Below are 25,503 nucleotides of genomic sequence, written 5' to 3'. Positions count from 1 at the left end.
GGTGACACAGAGGGAGAGAGGGGGGTGACACAGAGGGAGAGAGGGGGGTGACACAGAGGGAGAGAGGGGGGGTGACACAGAGGGAGAGAGGGGGGGTGACACAGAGGGAGAGAGGGGGGTGACACAGAGGGAGAGAGGGGGTGACACAGAGGGAGAGAGGGGGGTGACACAGAGGGAGAGAGGGGGGTGACACAGAGGGAGAGAGGGGGGTGACACAGAGGGAGAGAGGGGGGTGACAGAGGGAGAGAGGGGGGTGACACAGAGGGAGAGAGAGAGGGGGTGACACAGAGGGAGAGAGAGAGGGGGTGACACAGAGGGAGAGAGAGAGGGGGTGACACAGAGGGAGAGAGAGAGGGGGTGACACAGAGGGAGAGAGAGAGGGGATGACAGAGGGAGAGAGAGAGGGGGGTGACAGAGGGAGAGAGAGAGAGGGGGGGTGACAGAGGGAGATAGAGATGGTGTAGAAATATTACTATAAATAGACTATAAATTATAGACTGTTGTGTGATCCTCTGCGCTTAAAGGTCAAAGAAAAAATATATAGATAAATCAATATCACAAATGCTGCTACTTAATAGTTAAGATGTAGAATTGAAAGTCATCAAAAAACTCTTGGTCTTTCTGACTAAAATTTCAGTAGCGCAGGGATGGTGGTAACCTCTTACCATTCATACAATAGGTTCAATTGAATCACTACGGGTGCTGATGTACCACAATGAAAATATAATAAACCAAACAATAATAGATATAAACTTCACAGACAAGTAAATGCATAAGATGAATGCATAAATAAAATAAAATAGAATCAATAAGAGTCCATCAAAAGTCCATTAAACTTGAAGTAGATGAAGGGAGAAAACTGTTCATCCATAAAGGGCCACTAGTGTAGGTTTATAGGGAACACCCTTGCTTGCCAACACCAATGTGCCTGGAGTAATATAGCTGGATTTTCGACTCCCCAGAAATAGATGCCTCCCCACTTTCATGGAACAGGCACATCTAGCATGTAACAGAGGGACAGAGAGGAAGACGACATGGACAGAGGGGGGGGGGGGGGCAGGGGGGTGAGAGGGTAGGGAGGAGTAAGTCCGGTCATCTTACTCACTCAGTCAGATGTTCACCATGTAGCTGCAGGCTGCTAATAAAACTTTCCCGCCCACACATATACACACAGCACGGGCTGCACTGAGTGTGTGGGCGGGCACAGGGAGAGAGAGAGGGGCGGGAGAAAGCAGAGCAGATTCAGCCTCTCCCATTGCTGGAGGAGGGGGGGGGGGGACGCTGCTCACTGGGCTATGAAACACACACACACACACAGCTGCACATTCCCCCTACAGTACAGCCCTGTTCTTACTCACCCTGCTCATCAATTCACTCGCAAAATGCGAGCAGGCGAGTAGAATTTTTGAGGGCTGGATTAAAAGATTGCCATGCAGCTACACTAATTGGCAAATTATGGCAAGTAACTGTTGCAGCCAGGGCAAAAAACAGATGCAATTTTGAAAAGATGTGCAGGAAAAGGAGCCATTTTGGATCAAACAACTCGCTGGGGAAGCACTTTTTTTTTTAATGGTGAAGCGTTTGCTTGAACTTTAAGACTTCATAGAAGAAATGGACAATGAAAATCTTGCATTAACTGAAAGCCAGTGGACACAAACAAAAGAGCTGGAGAACCTTCTTTCTCAGCCCTTCACTGTCACCAAGAGGTTGCAATGTGACAATCTAACCCCGGGTAAATTCCTCTTGGAATGGAAGAGCCTGTTATATCGCCTGAACAAAAATGGAGGGTTAATAGCTGAGGGCATTGCATCTTCAATGATGAAAAGAGAGTCTTTTGCTGGAAAATGAAATCTTGTTAGCGGCTTTTTATGTCGACCCAATGAACCGACTTTTGTTGAACAGTGAACAGACTGCTACTGGGAAAAAGGCCCTCTATGATGTAGCAGTTCGCATGAAGGGATCACGACCTGAAATAGCTCCACAGGATGAAGTTCTTTTAAGCAATAGTGGTAACTCAGGATCATCTTCTTCAAACGAAGAATTAGACTTTGATTCCTTCTTAGAAAAAACTGAATTTTTGTAAAATCTTACCTGTAAAATTCCTTTCTCTGAGTCCTCCGACAGTCGCCGCCTCTTCATATTCGTCACATATGGGGTATTAGACTTTGCTCCGAAGGAGTAGCTAGGCAACAGAATATGTTAACAATAAAGCTTTAACATATCCCACCCTCAAGGGGTGGTCCCCTCAGTCAATACCCTCCTACTTCCTGCAACCATATCTCAGTTTTAGTGGAATAGCAGTAGAGTATACATTCAAACCCCAAAAGAGGGGCGGGGGCGGCGACTGTCGGAGGACTCAGAGAAAGGAATTTTACAGGTAAGATTTTACAAAAATTCCGTTTTCTCTTACGTCCTCCGACAGTCGCCGCCTCTTCATATTCGTCACATATGGGGACGTCCCAAAGCAGTGCAAACATGAGGGGTGGGAAACGCATCCGCGCCGAAAGGCAACGCAGTCTCCACATCAAAGAAAGGAACCTTACCAAAGGAAGGAAACCAGCTGGGCAACAGCAAAAATAAGTGCTCAACAGGAGCAACAACCCAGGAAAAGACAAAAAAACCAGGGGATACAAAAAACTATCCCAACAGCCAGGAGTCCCCAACAAGGGACCCTATGGAACAGCCGCACTAAGAACCTTGCGGCCAAAGGAAGCATCCGCCGATGCCTGAACATCTACTTTGTAGAATTTTGTGAAAGTGTGTACGGTCGACCAAGTCGCCGCCTTACACACCTGGGCTACAGAAGCCCCATGACGGCAGGCCCAAGACGTACTCAGTGATCTAGTAGAGTGCGCCTTCACAGGCACAGGGGGAACCTTCCCCTGCAAGGCATAGGCCTGTTCAATGGTCTGCCTGATCCATTTGGCAATGGTAGAGGCGGAAGCCGCCATGCCCTTCCGAGGACCCTCTGGAAGAACAAACAAGGAGTCAGTCTTACGAAAAGACTCAGTCGATTTAAGGTAAACCCTTATCGCCCGAACAACATCCAGAGAGTGCAATCTCACCTCCTTCAGATGTTTAGGCTTCGTGCACAACGAAGGCAAAACAATATCCTCGTTAAGATGGAATTCCGAAACTCGTTTCGGTAGAAAAGAAGGATTAGGTCGCAAGACCACCTTATCCAAATGAACAACCAGGTACGGAGACTTGCAGGACAAAGCCGCCAGTTCCGACACTCTGCGAGCCGAAGTGATCGCCACCAAAAAGGCGACCTTTTTGGACAACATAGACAACGAGATCTCCCTGATCTGTTCAAAAGGAGCACGTTGTAACACAGATAGAACTAGATTCAAGTCCCAAGGGGGCAAAGGATCCCTCCTAGGAGGAACCAGATGCCGCACACCCTGAATAAAAGTGCCAACCAAGGAGTTGGAAGCCACGGGACGTTGAAACAGAACGGCCAGCGCCGACACCTGACCCTTAATCGTAGCCAGCGCCAAACGCTGATCGACACCCGTCTGAAGGAAAGACAGCACACGGGGAACCGAGTACGTGCGGGGTGAAAACCCCCTGGACTCACACCAGGCAAAATAGGCCTTCCAAGTACGGTAATAAACCTTCCCCGAGGAAGACTTCCTCGCGTTGATCAAAGTATGAACGACCTCTGGAGAGAGACCCTTCTCCTTCAGGACCTCGGTCTCAACAGCCAGGCCGTCAAAGCCAGCGACTGTAAAGCAGGATGGTAAATCGGTCCTTGAGACAGTAGATCGTCTCGAAGAGGCAGACGCCAAGGAGCGTCGACCGCCAGATTCACGAGGTCTGCGTACCAGGACCGGCGAGGCCAGTCCGGTGCCACAAGAATCACCGTGCTGCGTTCCGAGTGCAACCTGCGAAGGAACCTGGACAGCAACTGAATCGGTGGAAACGCGTACATCAGCCTGTACTGATGCCACGGGGCCACTAACGCGTCCGACGCGTCTGCCCGAGGGTCGCGCGTCCTTGCCACGAACCTCTTCACCTTGTAGTTGAGGCGAGACGCGAACAGGTCCACATCTGGAAGACCCCACTTCGCGCACAACATCTGGAAGACAGCCGGGTGGAGAGACCATTCCCCCTGATCCAGGGTCTGGCGACTCAGATAGTCCGCCTGCCAGTTCTCCACTCCCGGAATGTGAACCGCCGTTATCGCCGGGACATGAGCCTCGGCCCAAGACAGAATGTCGGCCACTTCTCGAGCCGCTCGGGCACTCCTGGTGCCCCCTTGGTGGTTGATGTAGGCCACCGCCGTGGCATTGTCCGTCTGCACCCGAACCGGGCAGCCCTGCAACCGGTCCGTCCAGCGATGAAGACAGAGCCTTATCGCACGCAATTCCAGAATGTTGATCGGAAGGGAAGACTCCCCCTCCGACCAGGTCCCCTGGGCGGACAGAACGCCCAGAACACCACCCCAGCCCGACAGGCTGGCATCCGTGGTGATTATCGTCCACGAGATCGGACGAAACGACTTGCCCCCGGACACCAACGGGGACTGGAGCCACCACAGAAGGTTTTCCCTGGTGCGATGACTCAACGAGATCTGAAGATCCAGAGATTGAGGTCGCCCGTCCCACCTGGACAGGATCTCCGCTTGGAGACCCCGCGTGTGAAACTGCGCGAAAGGAATCGCCTCGAAGGCCGAGACCATCAATCCCAGACATCTCATACCCGTCCGCAGAGACGAGTGTGGAACGTCCCTGAGGGACCTGACTTCCTCCTGAAGAGTCCTGAGTTTGTCTTCCGGCAGGAAGACCTTCGCCTGCACCGAGTCCAGTATCATTCCCAGATAGGGGAGACGAACCGACGGACTCAGTGTCGACTTTGGAACATTTATCGTCCAACCGAACTCCTGCAGAGTTTGCATTGTGACAGACAGGTCCTTCTCCAGACCCGGTCTGGTCGCAGACCGAACCAGAATGTCGTCCAGATACCCCAGGACAGAAATGCCCTGGGCTCTCAATAATGCCAGAACCGGTGCAAGCACCTTGGTGAAGACCCGCGGAGCCGAGGCGAGCCCAAAGGGCAACGCCACAAACTGGTAGTGATCCTCCGCAATGGCAAATCGAAGGTACTTCTGATGACCCTCGAATATGGGGATGTGAAGGTACGCATCCTTCAAATCGATGGAGGTCATGAATTCCCCCGGAACCAGGGCAGCCACCACCGAGCGCAGGGATTCCATGCGGAACTTGCGAACTCGCACAGAGCGGTTCAGAGCTTTCAAGTCCAGAATCGGACGAACCTTGCCCTCCTTCCTGGGCACGGTGAACAGATTGGAATAAAACCCCCGAAATCTGTCCCGATGAGGCACCGGAACCACCACTCCCTGAGCCCTCAGGTCCCGCACCGCCAGGTGCAGATCCCGCAGGCGCTCTGGAGACAGTTGAAGATTTGAGGGAAAAAATCTGCTCTCCGGCCGAGAGAGAAACTCGATCTTGTAACCAGATCGAACGATTTCCAGAACCCATCTGTCCCTCACACGGGCCAACCAGGGCTGAAGAAAACCGAGCAAGCGTCCCCCCACCCCAAAACTGGGTGAGGGCGCCCCTTCAGGCCGAACTGTTATGGGCCGCAGGTCCGGATTGACCGGACTTCTGTTTCCCAGACCAGGGCTTCTTCTGAGAGCCTTGGCCCTTGAACGGTTTGCCCTTGTAGTGCGGCCGAAAGGCACGAAAGGACCCCTGAGGGGGCCGAAAATGAGCATGCTTCTTCCCAGAAGCCCCCTTAGCCTTGGGGAAATGGGGCAAGAGAGTGCTCTTACCCCCGGTAATCCCCTTAATCAACACATCCAGGGACTCCCCAAAAAGGCGAGACCCATCATAAGGCAGATTGGCTAAGGTTTTACGTGAAGATTGGTCCACCGACCAACATTTCAACCAAACCAGGCGGCGAGACAACACCGCCACGCTGTGCACACGCGCGGCCAACGGAATCAGGTCCAGGTCCGCATCACACAGATACATGACACCCTGGTGGATCTGATCCACCATATCCAGGGTCGCCGCCGAGGCCGAATCGGCCACTAGGACGCGCCTAAGCATCTGCGTCCAACTTGCGATCGCCTGGGCCGCCATGAGAGAAGCAAACAGAGCCTTAAGCATAGAACCCGTAACAGAATAAGTATGACGGGCAAGAGACTCCAGTCTCCTATCCGTGGCATCACGGAAAACAGGGGATCCCTCTGCAGGGATCGCAGTGGCTTTGTTCAAAACCGCAATAGCATGATCCACTGGCGGAGGCACACACCACCGTTCATCAGTGGCAGGCGAGAAAGGATAACGCAGCTTAAATTTACTTGGTACCGCAAAAGGCTTGCGCAAATCGCGCCATTGGTCCTTAACAGCGCGCTGAAAATCAGCATTGCAGGGAAAAACCTGCGGCGTCCTGCGTTTTCTCTGCGTCCCATAAGCCGCCAAGGCAGCTGGGGGACACACCTCGTCCTGCAAACGTAGCGTCTGCTTAATGGAAGCAATCAACTCATCCATGATTGCAAGCTCTTCAGGCGAGCCAGGGGGAGAATTATCAACCCCCTCAACTTCAGCCTCTACCTCAGACCCCACTAGATCAAGAGAGGAGCGGGACCCCGATAGGGGGGTCCCCGCCAGAACAGCCCCATCACCTTCACCCTCAGAATCAGAGGACAGAGCAACTCTGGGCCGTTTAGTAGATTGAGCAGCCACCAGCATTTGCACCTGTGCAGCAAGGCCAGCCACAATAGTGGCTAAATCCCCCCCTGGGGGGGAAACAGCGGTCCCCTGGCTTTCCACCAATACTGTGGGAAACTTGCCCTCCTGAGAATCCATTGCCCCTGTATGCCAGACAACCAAGGGTTAACTGCCCCCTTACAGCAAGCGCGGCAAGCGCAGCCCACCGCACCACACTCAGGCACAATGAGACCCCCACAGGGAATATACAGACTGAATACAGGCAATGGAACACAGGAATAGAAGGATAAAACCTGAGGAGACTCCGCTGCTGCTGCTGCCTCGATCGGTGCTTCCAGGAGAGAGGAAGTGATGCTGCCAGGACGCTCTATGTAAGCCTATGGAGGCTACAAGAAAATGGCCGCCGTGCATGTAAACCATGCGGCCGGAGCGGGCGCCGGTAAAATGGCGTCGTTTGGCGCCGAAATCGCCGCTCCACAGTGCATAAAATCACACACAATATTATCCCATTATATGGATACATGTTAGATCGCCGCAGCGATCGCTGTATATGCCCCAACATGCCATTAAAAACATGCCCCACAGCACACAGCTCCTCACACTGCCCAGCCTGACATACTCAGTGTCATACAGCTCCCCCCCCCCTTGCAGCCCACAGCATGCAGCCGAGAGATAGGGAGACAAGCAGTGTGATTAAAGGCAGGTTACACAGTCCCAGACTGAGACCCCCCCCAGACAGACAGGTCCCCACATAGATACACTTACCTCACATGGCGTGGGGAACCCGCACAGGCGAACAAGCCGCTGCACATGAGGCAGGGAGAGTCGCAATTCAAGACGCACACAATGGCGGTTCAGAAACCGCACAGCGTCCGGTGAGGTAGCCACCTCACCAATCATCCCTGCACCGAACAGGGATGGGTCGTTCACTGTGCCAGGAGCGTTACCTGGCTGAACGCTCGATGGCAGACTGGGAAGCCACTGACCCACGACCTGCGACCAGGGGGATCAGCCCGAGACCCAGTCCGCATGATCCTCTTCGTCCGAAGAACTAACTAATGCTGACAAAAATAACAGCTAAGTAAAGGTAGAGAGAAAACTCAAACAAAATATCAAAAAGAAGAAAGAGTCTGGGACAAAAAGTCCCAGCACAGAGAGAGCCAGCCACTCCTGACAAGCTAGACATTAAAACTGAGATATGGTTGCAGGAAGTAGGAGGGTATTGACTGAGGGGACCACCCCTTGAGGGTGGGATATGTTAAAGCTTTATTGTTAACATATTCTGTTGCCTAGCTACTCCTTCGGAGCAAAGTCTAATACCCCATATGTGACGAATATGAAGAGGCGGCGACTGTCGGAGGACGTAAGAGAAAATGGAAGTTGCTAAAGGAAAGCGACGTCGCATAAGCAATACAGAACCAGTAAATGTCCAAATAAAAAAATTCCAACAGGAGTTTTATAAAGGACTGTTGAAGAAGCCATCCTGGTTTATCCAGAGATCGTTAGTGATGTGGCCAGAATAGTTACTGCAATGCCACCCACCCAAGTCAGTGTCGAAAGATTAATACATATTAATACAGAGGAGTCGGAAGTACAAAAAACTGAGGAGTCGGAACATTTATCTACCGACTCCACAGCCCTGGTGAGGAGTGACATCAACAATTCATGCCCTTAAAAAGCCTGAAGGCAGTGATTGGTTTTCGGGGTCCTGTACACGGCTAGACTGCCAAAAAGTATCACACATGGGGTATCCTCATACTCAGGAGAAGCAGCAGAATGTATTTCGGGGTGTAATTCCACATATACCTATGGCATGTGTATGCAATATATCATTTCATTGACAACTTTGTGTATATATATATATTTGTCATTTTTCAAACACCTGTGACAAAGAAAATGAAATGTTCAATGGGCTCAACATGCCTCTCAGAAAATTCCTTGGGGTGTCTATTTTCCAAAAAGGGGCAATTTGTGTGTGTGTGGGGGGGGGGGGGGGGTTGTACTGCCCAGCAATTTTAGCACTTTAGGAAATGAGATAGGCAGTCAGAAAGTAAAAGCTATGCAAATGCCAGTATATACACCATAGTTTGTAGACGCTATAACTTTATGCGCAAACCAATAAAAATATATGCTTAAGTTTTTATTTTATTTTTTAATTAAAGACGTGTAGCTGAATACATTTGGCCTAAATGTATGACAAAAATGGCGTTTATTGGATATTTTTTATAAGAAAAAGTAGAAAAACTGAATTTTTGTAAAATCTTACCGTAAAATTCCTTTCTCTGAGTCCTCCGACAGTCGCCGCCCACTCATTCAGTCTTCACCAATGGGTATTGACCTCTTATCCATAGGAGCAAGCTAGGCATAAGACTTGTTAAAAACAAAGTAATTTATATAGACACACCTATGGGGGCTGTCCCACTGGTCCAATACCCCCCTGCTATCAGCATTCCCAACTCAGTTTGGTAGCAAGCAGTTAAAGTCCAAAAGAACCCCAATAGAGGGGCGGGGCGGCGACTGTCAGAGGACTCAGAGAAAGGAATTTTACGGTAAGATTTTACAAAAATTCAGTTTTCCCTTACGTCCTCTGACAGTCGCCGCCCACTCATTCAGTCTTCACCAATGGGATGTCCCAAAGCAGTGTAGACATGAGGGGTGGGAAACGTAACCGTCACAAAGGCAACGCAGCACCCAAGTCAGAGAAAGGAACCTTACTCGAACAGAAAAGTAAATCATCTGGGTAACAAAAAAAGCTCAACTGTAACAAAAACCCAGGAAAGCAAATAAACAAGGGGAAAACAACCCCAACAGCCAGGGACCCGCAAAACCAGGGTCCACTTAAGGCACTGCAGTACAGAGAACTTTCCTCGGTCCCCAAGCGAATAGGCCTGTACAATCGTCTGACTGATCCATTTAGAAATGGTTGCCGCAGACGCAGCCATACCCTTCCGAGGTCCCTCAGGAAGGACAAAAAGAGAATCCGATTTCCTAAAGGATTCAGTGGACGACAGGTAAACCTTGATCGCCCGGACAACATCCAAGGAATGTAAAGCAAACTCCTTAGGATGCTTAGGATTCGCACACAGCGAAGGCAAAACCTCATTAAGGTGAAAATCAGAAACCACCTTAGGAAGGAAGGACTGGTTAGGTCGCAAGACCATCTTATCCCTATGAACCACGAGGTAAGGGGAGCGGCAAGACAGGGCCGCCAACTCCGACGATGCGGGCAGAAGTGATCGCCACCAGAAAGACAACCTTTTGTGACAGCAGAGGCAAAGAAATCTCCCTGATGTTTTCAAAGGGAGGACATTGCAAAACAGACAGAACCAAGTTCAAGTCCCAAGGAGGTAAAGGCGCCCTCCGAGTAGGGGCCAAATGACGCACACCTTGAATAAAGGTGCGAATCAAAGAGTTAGACGACAAGGGGCACTGGAAAAGGACAGCCAGTGCAGATAACTGGCCCTTAATCGTGGTCAACGCAAGGCGCTGGTCCACACCAGTTTGCAGGAAAGCCAACACCCTCGCCACCGAGGAGCAGCGAGGAGGGACGTCCCTGGATTCACACCAGGCAAAATAAGCCTTCCAGGTACGGTAATAGATCTTACCAGAAGAGGCCTTCCTAGCCTTGAGCAGGGTAGGAATGACCTCCGATGAGAGACCCCTGTCTCTCAGGACCTGGCTTTCAACAGCCATGCCGTTAAAGCCAGCGACTGTAAAGCAGGATGGAAGATCGGTCCCTGAGACAGTAGATCGTCTTGTACCGGTAGCCGCCATGGAGGCTCGAAGGCCAGTTGAATGACGTCGGCGTACCAAGACATACCGCAGTGGCATTGTCCGTCTGCACCCGTACAGGGCGGCCCCGTAGACGATCCAATCAATGGAGCAGGCACAGCCTGATCGCTCTCAATTCCAAGATGTTTATCGGCAGAGAGGATTCCTCCACTGACCAAGTGCCTTGGGCAGACAGGGTGCCCAGAACGCCACCCCAGCCCGACAGGCTGGCATCCGTGGTAATCACCGTCCACAGCAACGGCCGGAAGGACTTCCCCTCTGCTACGGCCGGAGCCACCACAGAAGATCCACTCTGGTTTGGCGACTCAAAGATACCCTCAGGTCCAAGGACTGAGGAAGCCTGTCCCATCTGGCCTGTATCTCCGCCTGGAGAGACTGCGTGTGAAACTGTGCAAACGGTATCGCCTCGAAGGCTGACACCATCAACCCCAAGGACCGCATACAGGTCCTGAGTGACAAGGACTCGTTGTCCCTGAGGGACCTGACCTCGTCCTGCAGGGCTCGGAGCTTGTCCTCCGGCAGAAACACCTTCGCTTGGGCGGAGTCCAGGACCATCCCCAATTAGGGGAGACGAACCGAAGGAGACAAAGTCGACTTCTGAACGTTGATGGTCCACCCGAACTCCTGGAGCGTCTGAACCGTACTGGACAGATTGCGCAGCAGTCTCTGATTGGCACTCGACCTTAACAGGAGATCGTCCAGATATCCCAAGATAGCAATGCCCTGTGCCCGTAACAGGCCCAAAACAGGAGCCAACACTTTGGTAAACACCCGTGGAGCCGAAGCGAGACCGAAAGGTAAAGCCCCGTACACACGTACCGATTGTCGGCCGCGAATATTCGGCCGCCGACCGATTGTAGGCTTGTTAGTATGAAGCTTCCGACAGCGCATTTTCGGCCGAACAGAATCTGTCGTGCAGGCATTAAAATTTTTGTAGGCCAACACCAGAACGGCAGATTGTTCGCCAGTCAGTACAGATTTTGGCTGACAGACAGCAGATTTGCAAGACTGGGCATGCTCAGAAAAGAAAAAACACACGGAAAGTTAACCATCACATGACATCACTTCTGCAGTCGGCTGTTGTTGGCCGACAAAATTCATGTGCAGTCTTTTGCAGTTTTCAACAGACACGACAGCCCTGGACAAAAGACGGCCGATCGTTCGGCCGACGATCGGTACGTGTGTACAGGGCTTTACGCTACAAACTGATAGTGTTCCTCCGCAATTGCGAATCGGAGGTACCTCTGATGACCTTCGAATATGGAGATGTGTAAATACGCATCCTTGAGGTCGATGGAAGCCAGGAAATCTCCCAGGCTCAGGGAGGCTTCCACCGAAAGGAGTGATTCCATGCGGAATTTCTGAACACGCACGAAGCGGTTCAGAGCTTTCAAGTCCAGAATCGGACGCACCTTGCCCTCCTTTCTGGGCACAGTGAACAGATTTGAGGAAAACCCCCGAAATCTGTCCCGATGCGGCACTGGGACTATCATCCCCTGGGCGAGAAGATCCTGAACCGCCTTGTGAAGATCTTGCAACCGATCTGTGGTCAAATGAAGTTTTGAGGGAAAGAACCTGTCCGCTGGCCGCGAAAGGAATTCAATCTTGTAGCCTGATCGAATGATTTCCTGAACCCACCTGTCCGGAATCCGGAGCAGCCAAGGTTCGAGAAAACCACGCAGACGTCCCCCCACCCCTGGAACGGGTGAGGGCGCCCCTTTGGGTTGAGGGGGACTGGGCCGCCGTTCCAGCCTGGGCGGCTTTTGACTTGCCCGCCCAAGGCTTCCTCTGGCCACCATGGCCCTTAAAGGGTTTCCCCTTGTCTTGTGCTTTGAAGGCATGAAAGGACCCCTGGTTCGGTTTAAAGGAAGGGCCCCGCTTACCTTCGAAGAACTTACCCTTAGGATTGTGGGGCAGCAGAGTGCTCTTGCCCCCAGTGACTCCTTTAACCAATTCGTCCAGGGATTCCCCAAAAAGACGAATCCCCGCATAAGGGATGTCCGACACCGTCTTCCTGGAAGTCTGGTCAGCCGACCAGCTCTTCAGCCAAACCAAGCGATGGTTAAGCACCGCGACACCAGATAGGCGTGTGGCCAAAGGGGCCTCATCCAAGGCTGCGTCACAGGTACATAACCGCCTGGCTAATTTGGTCCACCATCTCCAAAGTAGCAGGAGGGGCAGAGTCAGCCACAAGGGTGCGCCCCTAAGCACCTTGGTCCAATCTGCCACAGCTTGAGACACCATGATGGAGGCGAAAATAGGTTTCAGCAAGGAAACCGCCACCATATAGGTGTGGCGGGTGAGAGATTCCAACCGCCTATCCGTAGGGTCCCTAAACACCGGAGAATCCTCCGTGGGTGCCAGAGTGGCCCGTTTCAATCTAGACACCGTGTGAGCCACAGAACAGCGCAAATCTGTAGGAGACGCAAAGGGGTAACGGAGTTGAAACCGTTTAGGCACCACAAAATTGTGCTTCAAATTGCGCCATTGTTCATTCACCATCTCGTGAAACTCAGCAGGACAAGGAAACACCTGTGCCGCTTTTTGGGATCCGTGGGTCCCAAAAGAGGACCGCTTACCCGGTGGGTTGGGCTCATCCTCCAAATGTAGTGCATCTTTTACAGCGGTAATCAGCGCAGACATAGCAGCGCGTTCTCTGGTCGCCCAAGGGGGGAATCATCCCCCTCCTCGTCCTCCGCCTTCCCGTCAGACAGGGATGAATGAGACCCCTCAAGGGGTACACTATCTACGGCAACCATGTCAGACTCAAAATCAGAAGAGTGAGAAAACCTAGGCCTTTTTCTAGTATCCCGTTCAGCCATCAAAAGATCCACTTTGGACGCTAAAGTCGCAAGTGCAGCAGTAAAAGCAGATGATTCAGAGGAGCCCGAGTCATCCCACTAAAGCTGGGAGAAATTTGCTGTCCTGGGACTCCATAAAAAACTTTTTGGTGCTGGCCCTTTAACCACTTAAGCCCCGGAAGATTTTACCCCCTTCCTGACCAGGAGGTATTTTGCGATTCGGCACTGCGAGACTTTAACGGACAATTGCGCGGTCGTGCGACGCTGTACCTAAATGAATTTGACGTCCTTTTTTTCCCACAAACAGAGCTTTCTTTTGGTGGTATTTGATCACCTGTGCGATTTTTTGATCACGCGCTATAAACAAAAAAAGAGCGTCAATTTTGCAAAAATAACAATATTTTTCACATTTTTTTATATGAAATTCCCCAAAAAAAAAAAAAGTAAAAATCAAAATTTTTTAACATTTTCGGCCAATTTGTTTTATGCTACCTATGTTTGGTTAAAAAAAAAAAAAAAAAAATCGCAAAAAGCGTATTTTGATTGGTTTGCGCAAAAGTTATTGCGTTTACTAACAAAGGGAAAGACTTTTGTCATTTTTGTTGTTTTTTTTTTAACACGTAATGGCGGCGATCTGCGATATTTTTTGCGGTACTGCGACATTGCGGCGGACAGATCGGACCCTTGACTGACATTTTTGACACTTTTGGGGTTGCCAGTGACATTTCTACAGTAATCAGTGCTATATATATGCACTGTTACTGTAAAAATACACTGGCAGTGAAGGGGTTAACTTTATTTGAGAGGGAGGGGCTGTGTGTGTCCCTAGGGGCGTGATTCTAACTGCGATTGGCTGTCTGTTGAGCTGTAGTTACACTGATCAACGGTCCTACATAGTAGAACCGTATGATCGGTGTCTCTACACAGGGGAGAATGAAAGGCAGCTTGTTTACACAAGCTGCCTGACTTTCTCCCTCTCCCCCGACGATCGCAGAGTGAGCGGCGGACATCGGGTCCTCAGAGCCTCACAGGCTAGTGACGTAGATTTACGTCACTTTGCCTGTGAGGGGCTGACCGCCGCAGTAAATCTACTCGCGGCGGTCGGCAAGTGGTTAAATCGCAAAACACGGCGATCCTGCCTCAATGCACCGCTATTAGGGACTATACTGAAAACCCCTCAGGCAGGAATAGAACTGATAGCTAGAGATATTCCCCACAAAACAGCAAGAACAGACCCCAATAAGTGTTACCATGCAGGCTTACAATCTCTCTCTGTAAGAAGAAGGAAGTGATGTCACACCGCATGAGGCTGAACAGGACACAGACTAAAGGAAAATGGTTGCCCATAGAAAACAATAGGAGGCTCTGGGAAAATGGCCGCCGAACATGTGCAAAGACGAAACACCTTGCCACACACAAGATGGCGCCCAAAGGCGCCAAAAAAACACTACACAGAGAGCTGCAGAAGTGCCCACAGTGAAGCTAAGCAACCGCCCACACCTAAAATGTCGGACCCGCGTTTTTTCACCGCTGCGGGTTGCCCATGCATGTCTGCACCCAGCACAGTCACAACAGTGTCACTGAGGGTAGGGACCCCCACAACCCCCCACATAGCGTCCCAGACGCGGTAGAGCACCCGCAGGGATCGGGAGTAAGGCGAGCCCCATACACACAGACATGAGGGAATAACACAGACCTAGCAGACTGCCATCCCCAGACAGAGGCCCCACACAGAATGTACTTACCATACCAGATGTTGTGGGCGCCTCTCAGCGACGGGAAGCCTCCCACCCCAGGTGGTGGGGGGTGCCGTCAGCCAAAAATACAGGACTCTAGCAACGCACGGAGCCGTGGTTGAGACGTCCAAGCGAGGTGGCAACCTCGCGGGCTTTCGTCCCTGAGGACAGGGACAGGTCGTTTGCGAGGCCAGGGCGTACGCATAGCATGCTAAACGCAGGGCTGGCCTTAGGTGTTCAGGCGCCCTGTGCGAGCTAATCCTGGGGCGCCTGGGCCCCCCCCCCCCATCTTCACCCCTCGCCCCCTGGTCACCTAAACCTAAATGGCAATTACATACATGCATACATTACATACATGTATACATTACATTCATACATTACATTACATACATGATACATTACATTACATACCATACATGTATGTAACTGCCATTACCAATGCAATTATGTAGTAAACATACTATTTTTATATATTATTTTATTGTATTTTACTTCTTTTTTTTTTTTCTCTCCTTATGTTAAGTCCCTTATATCCTCCACTTCATTGTCTAGGCTAAATACTTTTTATCTTGTATTATTTCTCTTAAAAGTAGATACACAGCACAGGGCTCAGTGACTTACCGTTCGGTGGACGGTGGCTTTGCATTTAAAAATGGCGCCTCCCGGCGCTTAGATGCCACTGCGCATGCGCCGGCTGCCCGAGAGTAGCCGAGCGTGTTCGGGCTCTCCCGAGCAGCAGCGGCGCATGTGCAGTGTGCCTTTCGGGGGCCAGCAGCAGCCATTTTTTTTCAGGTGCCGATGCGATGCGTAACTTCACCCAGTCGCAGGGGGATCTGGCAGCGATTGCTGCTGTGACGCGTTCGGACAGTCGGACTCCACTGATGTGAGTAACTAACTGCTACTCACAGTCTGCGAGCTGTGATGGCCGCAAGGCGCCCCTGTTGCCCATGGCGCCCGGTGCGGCCGCACAGCTTGCACACCCCAAAGGCCGGCCCTGGCTATACGCTCGATGGCGGGCTGGGATTCCATAAGGCCCTCTGTCCTGGAGCACCAGGACGACCAGTCCGACTCCCAGCTCAGCAAACGCCGTAGTCTTCCGAAGATCCGACTAACTAAGCGCAGGAAACAAATAAAAACGCTACTAGTGTAAAGAAAAAACACTAAGCAGAAAATAAAGTAATAATTAGAAATAAGAAAGCTGGGACTGTAGCCCCAGCACAGGGAGAGCCTATCTTATTCCTAACTAGGCAGAAGACAAACTGAGTTGGGAATGCTGATAGAAGGGGGGTATTGGACTAGTGGGACAGCCCCCATACGTGTGTCTATGTAAATTACTTTGTTTTTAATAAGTCTTATGAATAGCTTGCTCCTATGGATAAGAGGTCAATATCCATTGGTGAAGACTGAATGAGTGGGCGGCGACTGTCAGAGGACGTAAGAGAAATTTAAATTTTTCTCAAACAGTTTGCAGAGGTTATCAAATACCACCAAAAGAAAGCTCTATTTGTAAGGACGTAAATTTATTTTGGGTACAGCATTGCATGACTGCGCAATATGCAGTTACAGTCACACGGTGCCAAATTGCAAAAAACAGCCTGGTCATTAAAGAGGTTGGTTTTTTAAAAAAAAACAAACACCTGAAAGACAAACACATAAGGAGCTAGTATGCATCGCATACTAGCTCATTATGAAATACATACCTTCGAATGAAGCTCCGCAGTGCAGCTTGCTCACCTCCCTCACAGGCGACATGTTCGGTCACTCTTCTTCCTGCTTTGCGGCATCCGGCCATCTGATTGGCTGGAGCCGCGGTGACGTCACTCCCGCGCATGCGCGTGGGAGCCGACTTTCACGGCACTTGGCACTGAAGTAACGGCACGAGCGGCCGTTCCTTCAGAGCGCATGCGCCAGTGATGTCACTGGCTGCATGCAAGCTAAATATCTCCTAAACGGTACACGTTTAGGAGATATTTACAGTACCTACAGGTAAGCCTTATTATAGGCTTACCTATAGGTACAAGTTGCAGAGGAGGGTTTACTTCCTCTTTAAGGGGGTAAATCCTTCCGGTCCAGAAGTGGTTAACTTTGTTTTGACACCGACAGTGGTTCGCAAAGGGCAGTGTGAACTGCCTGCTGGAAGATGCGATGTGGGAACCCACACAGGAATTGTGGTGGCTCCCACAAGGCAGTAGTTTAAACCCAGGCTAACCCTCCCTTACTCTATCCAAAATAAAAAAAATAAATAAAAGCTTTGTCTTTAGTTACACTTTAAACGCAGAGACTGTGGCCTTCTAATATTAATAGGAATGAAAACGAGTATTATGTGGGTACTGTGGCATGAGTGCGCAGTGTATATAGTGACTAAGATTCTGTTTAAAGTGGAGTTCCACCCAAAAGTGGAACTTTCGCTTTAGGGCCTCCTGACATGCCACATTTGGCATGTCATTTTTTTTTTTGGGGGGGGGGGGGGGAGCAGGTACCTAAATTTGACAGGTACCCGCTCGCTCTGCCGCTCGGGCCGCCTAGGCAGCTCGAGCAGGAGTTCTACTCTCCCCTCTCTCCCAGCAATCTTCTGGGACACGTCACATGTCCCAGAAGATGTTATCTATATGTTCACAGATCTATATAGGTATCAATGTGATTATGCTATGCCATTTACAGTTCAATACAATTAATATATACATCATTTATTTTGTCTCATTTTTTAGCCATGCTGTACATGCCTCATTCAAAAACCAAATTCTCTCCTTTTGTACATAGGTCCCAGAAGATTGCCCGTCCACTCAGGATGCACAGCGCAAGTCGCCCCTGGCTGTGAAGCCGCAAGCTGTCACAGCCGCGTGCGCACACTAGTAATGCTGGTGTCGTGGGGAGAAGAGGGAGAGAAATAACCGAGGCTCCCGCCGGCAGCATCGTTGGATCCTGGGACAGGTGAGTGTGTGTTTATTAAAAGTCAGCAGCTACACTTTTTGTAGCTGCTGACTGTTAATAAATGCAAAAAACGGGTGGAACTCTGCTTTATTCTTTCAACTTTAAGCCGTTCCCAGAGTTACACACATTAAAACCACAACCATTATTTGCTACGGCGCGCTATGTGTGCCATAGGACTTTTTTTGGCTCCACCCTGGAGTTCCCCAGGTCCATCATAATCCTAGTCATGCTCACATTGTTTTGATTTTTCATTAAAAGGCCAAGCAGATTTACTTGTTAAAGGCATTGTTAATATTTACATATTGCTTATATACTTTAAAAGTCAGTTCTTTTAGTTTCCAATGGGAGTTTATGTCATATTTCAGATTGTTAATAAATGTGCTCTGTCAGTAAATGGTCTATGATTCGTCAGTTGAAAAAGTTGTAGGGGGCTGGCAACACTGCAAAAACAGGTCCATAGTCGCCAACTTTCCTAATTTTGCTGGGACAATCACCGATTTAAAAAAATCTGTCCCAACACGACTTTGTTCTGGGCTGCGTCCCAGAAATCAAAGCCACCCACAGATAGCAGCCAGTGAGTACTCTTCTGTCACATTTGATTGCCCTCGGGCAGCTGGCACCACAACTCAACTGGCTGTCAGGGCTTTGTTCACATCATTGTCGAGTGGGTGCCTGCACAAAGGGGCATGCATTGTTGTGCTTTTGGGTGGCCACATCGCAATCCTGCAGCTTCCAGTGCAGTACTCAAAATGATCACAACTCCCATCTGTAGAACTTGGTCTGATCAATACCTCAAGGCATTTGCACACGTCCATACCATCTTAGGAGGGGTGGGGGCTCTAGGGATTTGTTTGACTTTTAACTATGCAGGCCATGTCCCTTCTACCCATTTGGGCAGAGTCCTGAGGGGGTTTGCAGGTGGAGGAGAGACGTGACCTGTGCAGGGCAGCTCTGCGTTGATATCTAAATCCCACCCACTGGGAAGAGGGCGAGTGTAGATGTAGGCTCTGCTGGCGAGATGGTTTAATTTGCGTTCACTGTGGCCTGTATGTGGTCTGAATGGCTGAGTGTACCAACAGCCCTAGGGCCACAGGCACGGCTAAGCTGTGTGCTTGGGGGTGACATCACTACTGTTTTGCAGTGAACTGTGAGGCAGGCGCCTGTGTACAAGGAGTTAAGAGGCTGCCAGGAGTCCAGAGAGGACTGGGGTCTTCAATGCAGGTCTGCTAGGGGACACTGAGCTGTCCCTGCAGCAAGCAGATAGTGTGCACGAGATACTGCCTGCTGCTTTTAAGAGACCGCATGGCAGCTGTCCCCTGGTGAGACACCGCATGGCAGCTGTCCCCAGGTGAGACACCGCATGGCAACTGTCCCCAGGTGAGACACCGCATGGCAGCTGTCCCCAGGTGAGACACTGCATGGCAGCTGTTACTGGTGTTGCTGCTGGTGGGAGACTGCACAGTAGGTGTTATTGGTGGTGTTACTGGTGCTAGGAGGCTGCATGGCTGGTGTTACTGGTGAGAGAAAATGTAATTTGTTTTAGCAAAAACATTTTTTTTTTTATTTTATTTCTATAAAAATGCCCACCAAAATCTGAAGCACCAGGCCCATGATGCTCTTAATGCGGCCCTGGACAGCAGTACAACCCCTATTCTTCCTGTATCCAAGCTGTGTTTCTCAATAGATGCGAAAAGGATTTTAGAGTAGTTAGTCCCTACTCTATCTAAAAAAGAAAACTGTGCTCTTCTAGTTTGTATTGGTAAAAGCAGTTCTTCCATCAAATCTTACATAATATAATTGTATGTGAAGAAGTACCTTGTCGGAGGCATAGTGGTTTTTTTCGAGGAGAGTGTTTCCCAGGTTTATGCAAGTAGTAAAACTGTCTGCTCGAGCATCAACTTCTGCCTTGATGCCTTGGTGATTTTTTATAACCAGATCAGCCGAGGATACATCTCTGCTCAAAGAAAAATGTAAAACACTTTGAGTTTTGTCAAGATTACAGACAGAAAGAAAAAAAAAAAAAACCCCCGAGGTCTTACCTTGGTTTTTCCTGAGCATCAATCTGCAAGTTGATATCATCCATCCACAACATAAGATCTCTAACCATCCTGAAGAACCGGAACTTCTCTACTGTGTCCAGGAGGAGCTGACGTCGGGCACCGCTTGCATCCTGCAGATCTCCCCAGGCTTCAGTCACTGCTTGTTCATGCCTATGGATGTCTGCAGCTTTTTCACCTGCATAAGCTTTCTGAAGTCGCGATGCATCCTCTTGAACTTGCTTCACCTAAAAGGTTAAGACAGAAACAGCTAAACAGACTTAATACAAACATTTTTACAGTTCTTTACCAGTTCAAGTACGCATATTCCATATGCGACCAATATCTGTGGAAGCAGAGAATTACTGCATTAGCCACTCCGATCACCATGTTCCTTGCTGTCTTAGCCAAGCGGCTGCCCTGCAGTTTAAGCACAGGGAGTCACCCAATCGATACTAGCACCAATCAAAGAACACCTCATCCAATCATAGAATGCCTTGCATTCACTGAAAAAATGCAAAGGGTTTCCGTGAAGACATTAGTGCCGAGTGGGTGACCAACTATGGTTACTATGCAGCAGGGCAACCACTCGGTACGGGACAAAGAAGACAGGAAGTATTATTGCAGCGGGGGCTACTAAATTGATTTTCTTTCCCTGGGATTGGCCAGGTATAAAATATGCATTCTCACATTGGCCCAAACAATTAAACTGCTAGACAAACCCAACAGGCTAACAGTAAAACAATGAAAAAAGTATCGCTGGAATGCCCCTCTAAACCTGCGTCCGTCAGATCAAGCGTGTGAAGAGAGTGATGCAAGACAGAAAGAAACAGCTTGTCAGGCTTCAACAAAACGGTGGCTATCTGCACACAGACACTGACTCCCTGTTGCATAAATGTATATGTGGTGTGTAAATGGTCTTAATGATTAAGCCCCAAAAAGTGTGAAATGGGTCTGAGGAGTTCTCTACGGGTGGAGAACAGGAGCTGAAGCCATCTTTTACCGATCTCATTAATGCAACAAGAAGTCGTGTTGCACCATTTTGTTGAAGGTCAACAGAGAACAATGAAGTTAATCTGCTGACTTTTAATAAACACACAGTCACCTGTCCCACAATCCAGCAATGCGGCCAGCATAGTTTTTTTGGGGGGAAAAAATGAACTTTACTGAATTTAAAAAACTAAACAGTAAAGTTATCGCAAATTTTTTGTATACTGTGAGAGGATGTCATGCTGAGTAAATACCCAACGCGTTACGGTTTAAAATCGCGCACAATCGTGGAATGGCGACAAACTACGGTACTTAAAAATCTCCATAGTCAATGGTTTAAAAAAATGTAACCGTTACCAGTTTAGAGTTACAGAGGGGGTCTTTTGCTAGAATTATTGCTCTCGCTCTGACGATCGCGGCAATGCCTAACATGTGTGATTTGAACATCGTTTCCAGGCGCGACTTACGCATGCGTTTTCTTTAGTGCACAAGCTCACAGGGATGCTTTAAAAAAAAAAAAAAATTTCCCTGATTTTTTTATTTTTATTTTATATTTTTAGCACTGTTCCTCAGGGGAAAAAAAAAATCTGGTTCCTTTTTTGCTGTCACAAGCAATGTACAAATCCCTTGTGACAGTATCAGGCAGTGACAACTCTTTATGGAGGGATCTGGGATCTAAAAGACCCCAAACCCCTCCACTGCACTTCAGAGAAAGGGAATACAATAAGACACGTGGCCACTCACTAAAACTAGAGGAAAGACGGTTTAACCATAAAATACATAAGGGGTTCTTCACTGTCAGAGCAGTGAGGGTGTGGAATTCACTAAAACAAGCAGTCGTATCAGCAGGGTGAATCGATAGTTTAAAAAAACTATTAGTTGGGCACCTTAAAGACCACAATATACAGGGGTATACAATGTACGGTTAACAGTAAACACACACACTCATCATAGGTTGAACTGGATGGACTGATGTCTTTTTCAACCTCGCAAACTAGGTAACTATGCAAGTATTCAAAATGCCAAAATCTGCATTTTAGAATACTGACAGTTTTTTTTTTTTTAATCAGCACCGTCGGCAGCCAAGTAAACTTTACATGATCAGAGACCCGATCAATATTGAATTCGGCTTAGTTCGGAACTCTAACCAGCCAAGGAACATGGGGGCTGGTTGCTCGGGTCTCCCGGTAGGAAGGGAGACTCTGGCAGAGCGGAGGAAGGCCGCAGGGGGACATCCGCTCTTGCTCGCAGGTATAACGGCCGAACAGCTGCTGAGCCGCATCAGTTATCTCCAGAAAGCCGACTGCCGGCTCTAAAAAAAAGGTACCAGGGAGATACCTGCAGCTGCAGGCATTACCCCAGCACAACCACCACCACTCTGGAAAGCGGAGGCACACCTTTATGCAAAGGAAGACTTGTCTGAGTATTTGGCAAACTGCGTGCAAGGTCTTCCAGGTGGCCTATCCCATTTCGGCTGGAAACGGTTAAAGATGCCAAAATGAATGGCCACCGCGAGGAAGGGGGGCGCCGCGCAGCACAGGTGAAGTGTGTATGAAGTAACACACCGGGCGGGCGAGCGGATATCTCCGCTGACAGGGAAGTGAAGGGCTCACTTAGTTACAGCCATTAGCGGCCGCTCGCCAGCCCAGTGTGATACTTCATACACACTTCACCTGTGCTGCGCTGCGCCCCCCTTCCTTGCAGGAATTGATGTGATGTCATGCCGTGCAGTACCTGCCTTTTTCCCTCCTGAGTTCTGGGGAAGTGCTGGGTAAGTGGTGTGCGGGATCTGATGTCACTATAGTGAACCGAGTTACTGCGCCCCCATGTTTTATGACCAGAGCCCTGTATGCACGAGAAACTGCCCTACTGCGAGATTACAGCTCCCCGGTGTCATAGAACGGCTCTATACACTTCACTGATAGGCAGGTTCAGTCTGGACTGTGCAGGGACTGACAGCTCCTATCATAGGACTAGGAGAAGACCAGGACGGCCAACTCCTGTATTGTCTCTGTCTCTATTGTACTGTAATTATGGCATTCTCCTCTAGAACACAATACCAGTACTGTGCCCTCTAGACCCAGTATAATGTCTCCAATATCCCAGTAAAATGTCTCCTATATCCCAGGACCAGTATAAGGTCTTCTATATCCCAGGACCAGTATAATGTCTTCTGTATCCCAGCCAGTACCAGTATAATGTCTTCTGTATCCCAGCCAGGACCAGTATAATGTCTTCTATATCCCAGCCAGGACTAGTATAATGTCTTCTATATCCCAGCCAGGACCAGTATAATGTCTTCTAAAACCCAGTACCAGTGTAATGCCTTCTATAACCCAGTACCAGTGTAATGCCTTCTATAACCCAGTACCAGTGTAATGCCTTCTATAACCCAGTACCAGTTTAATGCCTTCTATAACCCAGGGCAGGCGAGGTTAATTACCAATGGTATTTGTATTATGCAGCATGAGGGGGTTAATTTATTGCCACTGGTCTCTGATGCATTAGTGACCGACCAGTGGCAGTTAATTAACCCCTTTGTGCTGCATTAGTGCAACCAGTAGCAGTGTCAGTGCAACCAGTGTAATTTAACACCGACACTGGTGCCACTAATGCAGCACAAAGGGGTTAAATAACTGCCACTGGTCGGTCACTAATCATTCAGTGACCAGTGGCAATACATTAACCCCCTCATGCTGCATAATACAAATACCATTGGTAATTAACCTAGCCTACAATTTTTCCTTTGGGGGGAAAAAAAAGTAATTTTCGGTTTTCGGCAAGGGCATCCTGAATTTTCGGTTTCTGTTAAGGCCAGAATTTTCATTTCGGGGGATCCATAATAATTTGTTAAAAAACATCTGCCATTCTGAAGCTTCCCGCACCACTTTGCATATTATTTTATATATACTGTGATTCTATACTTGCCAAATATGCTGTAGAAATCTCCCTTCACTAAAACTGGCTGCAGCCATTTTAACTGTGGGCAGCTGACTGTTCACTTCCTTTATTTACACAGACACAATTATACACACACACACACACACACACACTACTGCTTGGCTTGCCTGCACATTTCTCCTCTCTTCATGAATACTCATGGATCTCTGCAGTCTCCTGTTATCTCCGCCCTCATCCAGCCCCCTCCAGCACTCCTTGGCTTTCCTATGACTAATCCCTTTCTCTCTTGTTGGCAAACTCTCACCAGACTTAGCGAGAGAACTGTGCAGGATGCCATTTAACTTGTCGTAAAATCCATTTCTCTGAGTTTGACGGACATAGCACTCCATAAATCATAACTACTGGGTTGTATTGCCTCCTCCAGAAGTAGGACAAGGCAGAACAAAAAATACCTGGCTTCGCCCAAGGGCCATCCTCAGCTGGTATATAACCCCCCTCTCAGCTCTAGGTAATCAGTTTAGTAGCAAGCACGCCATAGAGGGATGAGTACTGTGTCCGTTGAAGAACTCAGAAAAATGATTTTTTTGTAAGACCTTACCTTACAATGTTTTTTTCTTAAGTCCATCGACAGACGCAGCCTCATCATCAGCTGAATGGGCTAAGCTGTCCCCTGCAGGAGTAGTCTAGGCAGTAAAAGATTTTACATGTACATGCCCACAGGGCTGTCCCCGCAGGCATAACCCACCCACACTCAGCTCAGCAAACCAGTTTAGCTGCAAGCAGTGAAGAAAACAACCATCCCCAAAACAGAGGGGCGGGTGCTGCTGCTGTAAAATGGACTTCAGAGAAAAAGATTTTACGGGAACATCTTACAAAAAAATCGCATTTTCTCTATCATCGACAGATGCAGACTCATCTTCATCAGCTGAATGGGACATCCCAAAGCAGTGTAGGCATGAGAGGTGGGAAGAACGCAACCAGAAAGTTACACATATTCCAAAGGCTAAACTTAGCCAACTGGGTAACATGAAGCTCAACCAAACAACAGGAGCTCACCCAGGTAAAAGACCCCTATGAGAACAGAACTTACTCTTATGAAACAGCAGCCTGCAAAACCTTGCGGCCAAAAGAGGCATTCGAAGATGCCAACAATTCTACCTTGTAGAATTTAGTGAAGGTATGCACAGATGCACAAGTCGCTGCCTTACAAACTTGTAGAACAGAGGCCTGATGGAGAAAAGCCCAAGAGGCACTCAGCGCTCTAGCAGAATGCGCCTTCACAGGAAAAAGAGGAACCCGACCCTTGATGGAATAAGCCTGAACAACCATCTGCCTAATCCTTCTCGAAATGGTCGCAGCAGATGCAGCCAAACCTTTGCGAGGACCATTCGTAAGGACAGAGAGTCAGATTTTCTAAAGGACTCAGTAGTCTTCAGATAAACTCTCATCGCCCAGACCACATCCAAGAAGTGCAAGGCAATTTCCTTGGGATGCATAGGTTTAGAACATAAGGAAGGCAACACGAGGTCTTCATGTCTTCACTTCATTAAGGTGAAAATCCGACACCACCTTAGGGAGAAAAGACAGATTAGGTCAGAGGACCACTTTATCCCTG

General features: G+C 49.2%; 1 protein-coding gene across 3 annotated transcripts in view; it reads right to left on the bottom strand.

The window, feature by feature from the left end:
* The window catches only part of SPTBN2 (spectrin beta, non-erythrocytic 2), a 1,240,451-nt gene that overhangs the window by 240,244 nt on the left and 974,704 nt on the right, over positions 1-25,503 (bottom strand). For all 3 annotated transcript variants that reach the window (XM_082270338.1, XM_082270340.1, XM_082270339.1), the window contains 2 exons: positions 20,001-20,245; positions 19,777-19,915 (listed from right to left, as the gene is read on the bottom strand). In XM_082270338.1, the coding sequence (XP_082126464.1) occupies positions 19,777-19,915; positions 20,001-20,245 (384 nt within the window). The remainder of the gene's footprint in view (positions 1-19,776; positions 19,916-20,000; positions 20,246-25,503) is intronic.

Source organism: Pelophylax lessonae (genome assembly GCF_965119305.1).
Source record: "Pelophylax lessonae genome assembly, chromosome: 10".
In the NCBI taxonomy this organism is placed as follows: Eukaryota; Metazoa; Chordata; class Amphibia; order Anura; family Ranidae; genus Pelophylax; species Pelophylax lessonae.
The sequence above is the reverse complement of the archived record's forward strand: the minus strand, read 5'-3'. Positions and strand labels throughout refer to the sequence as shown.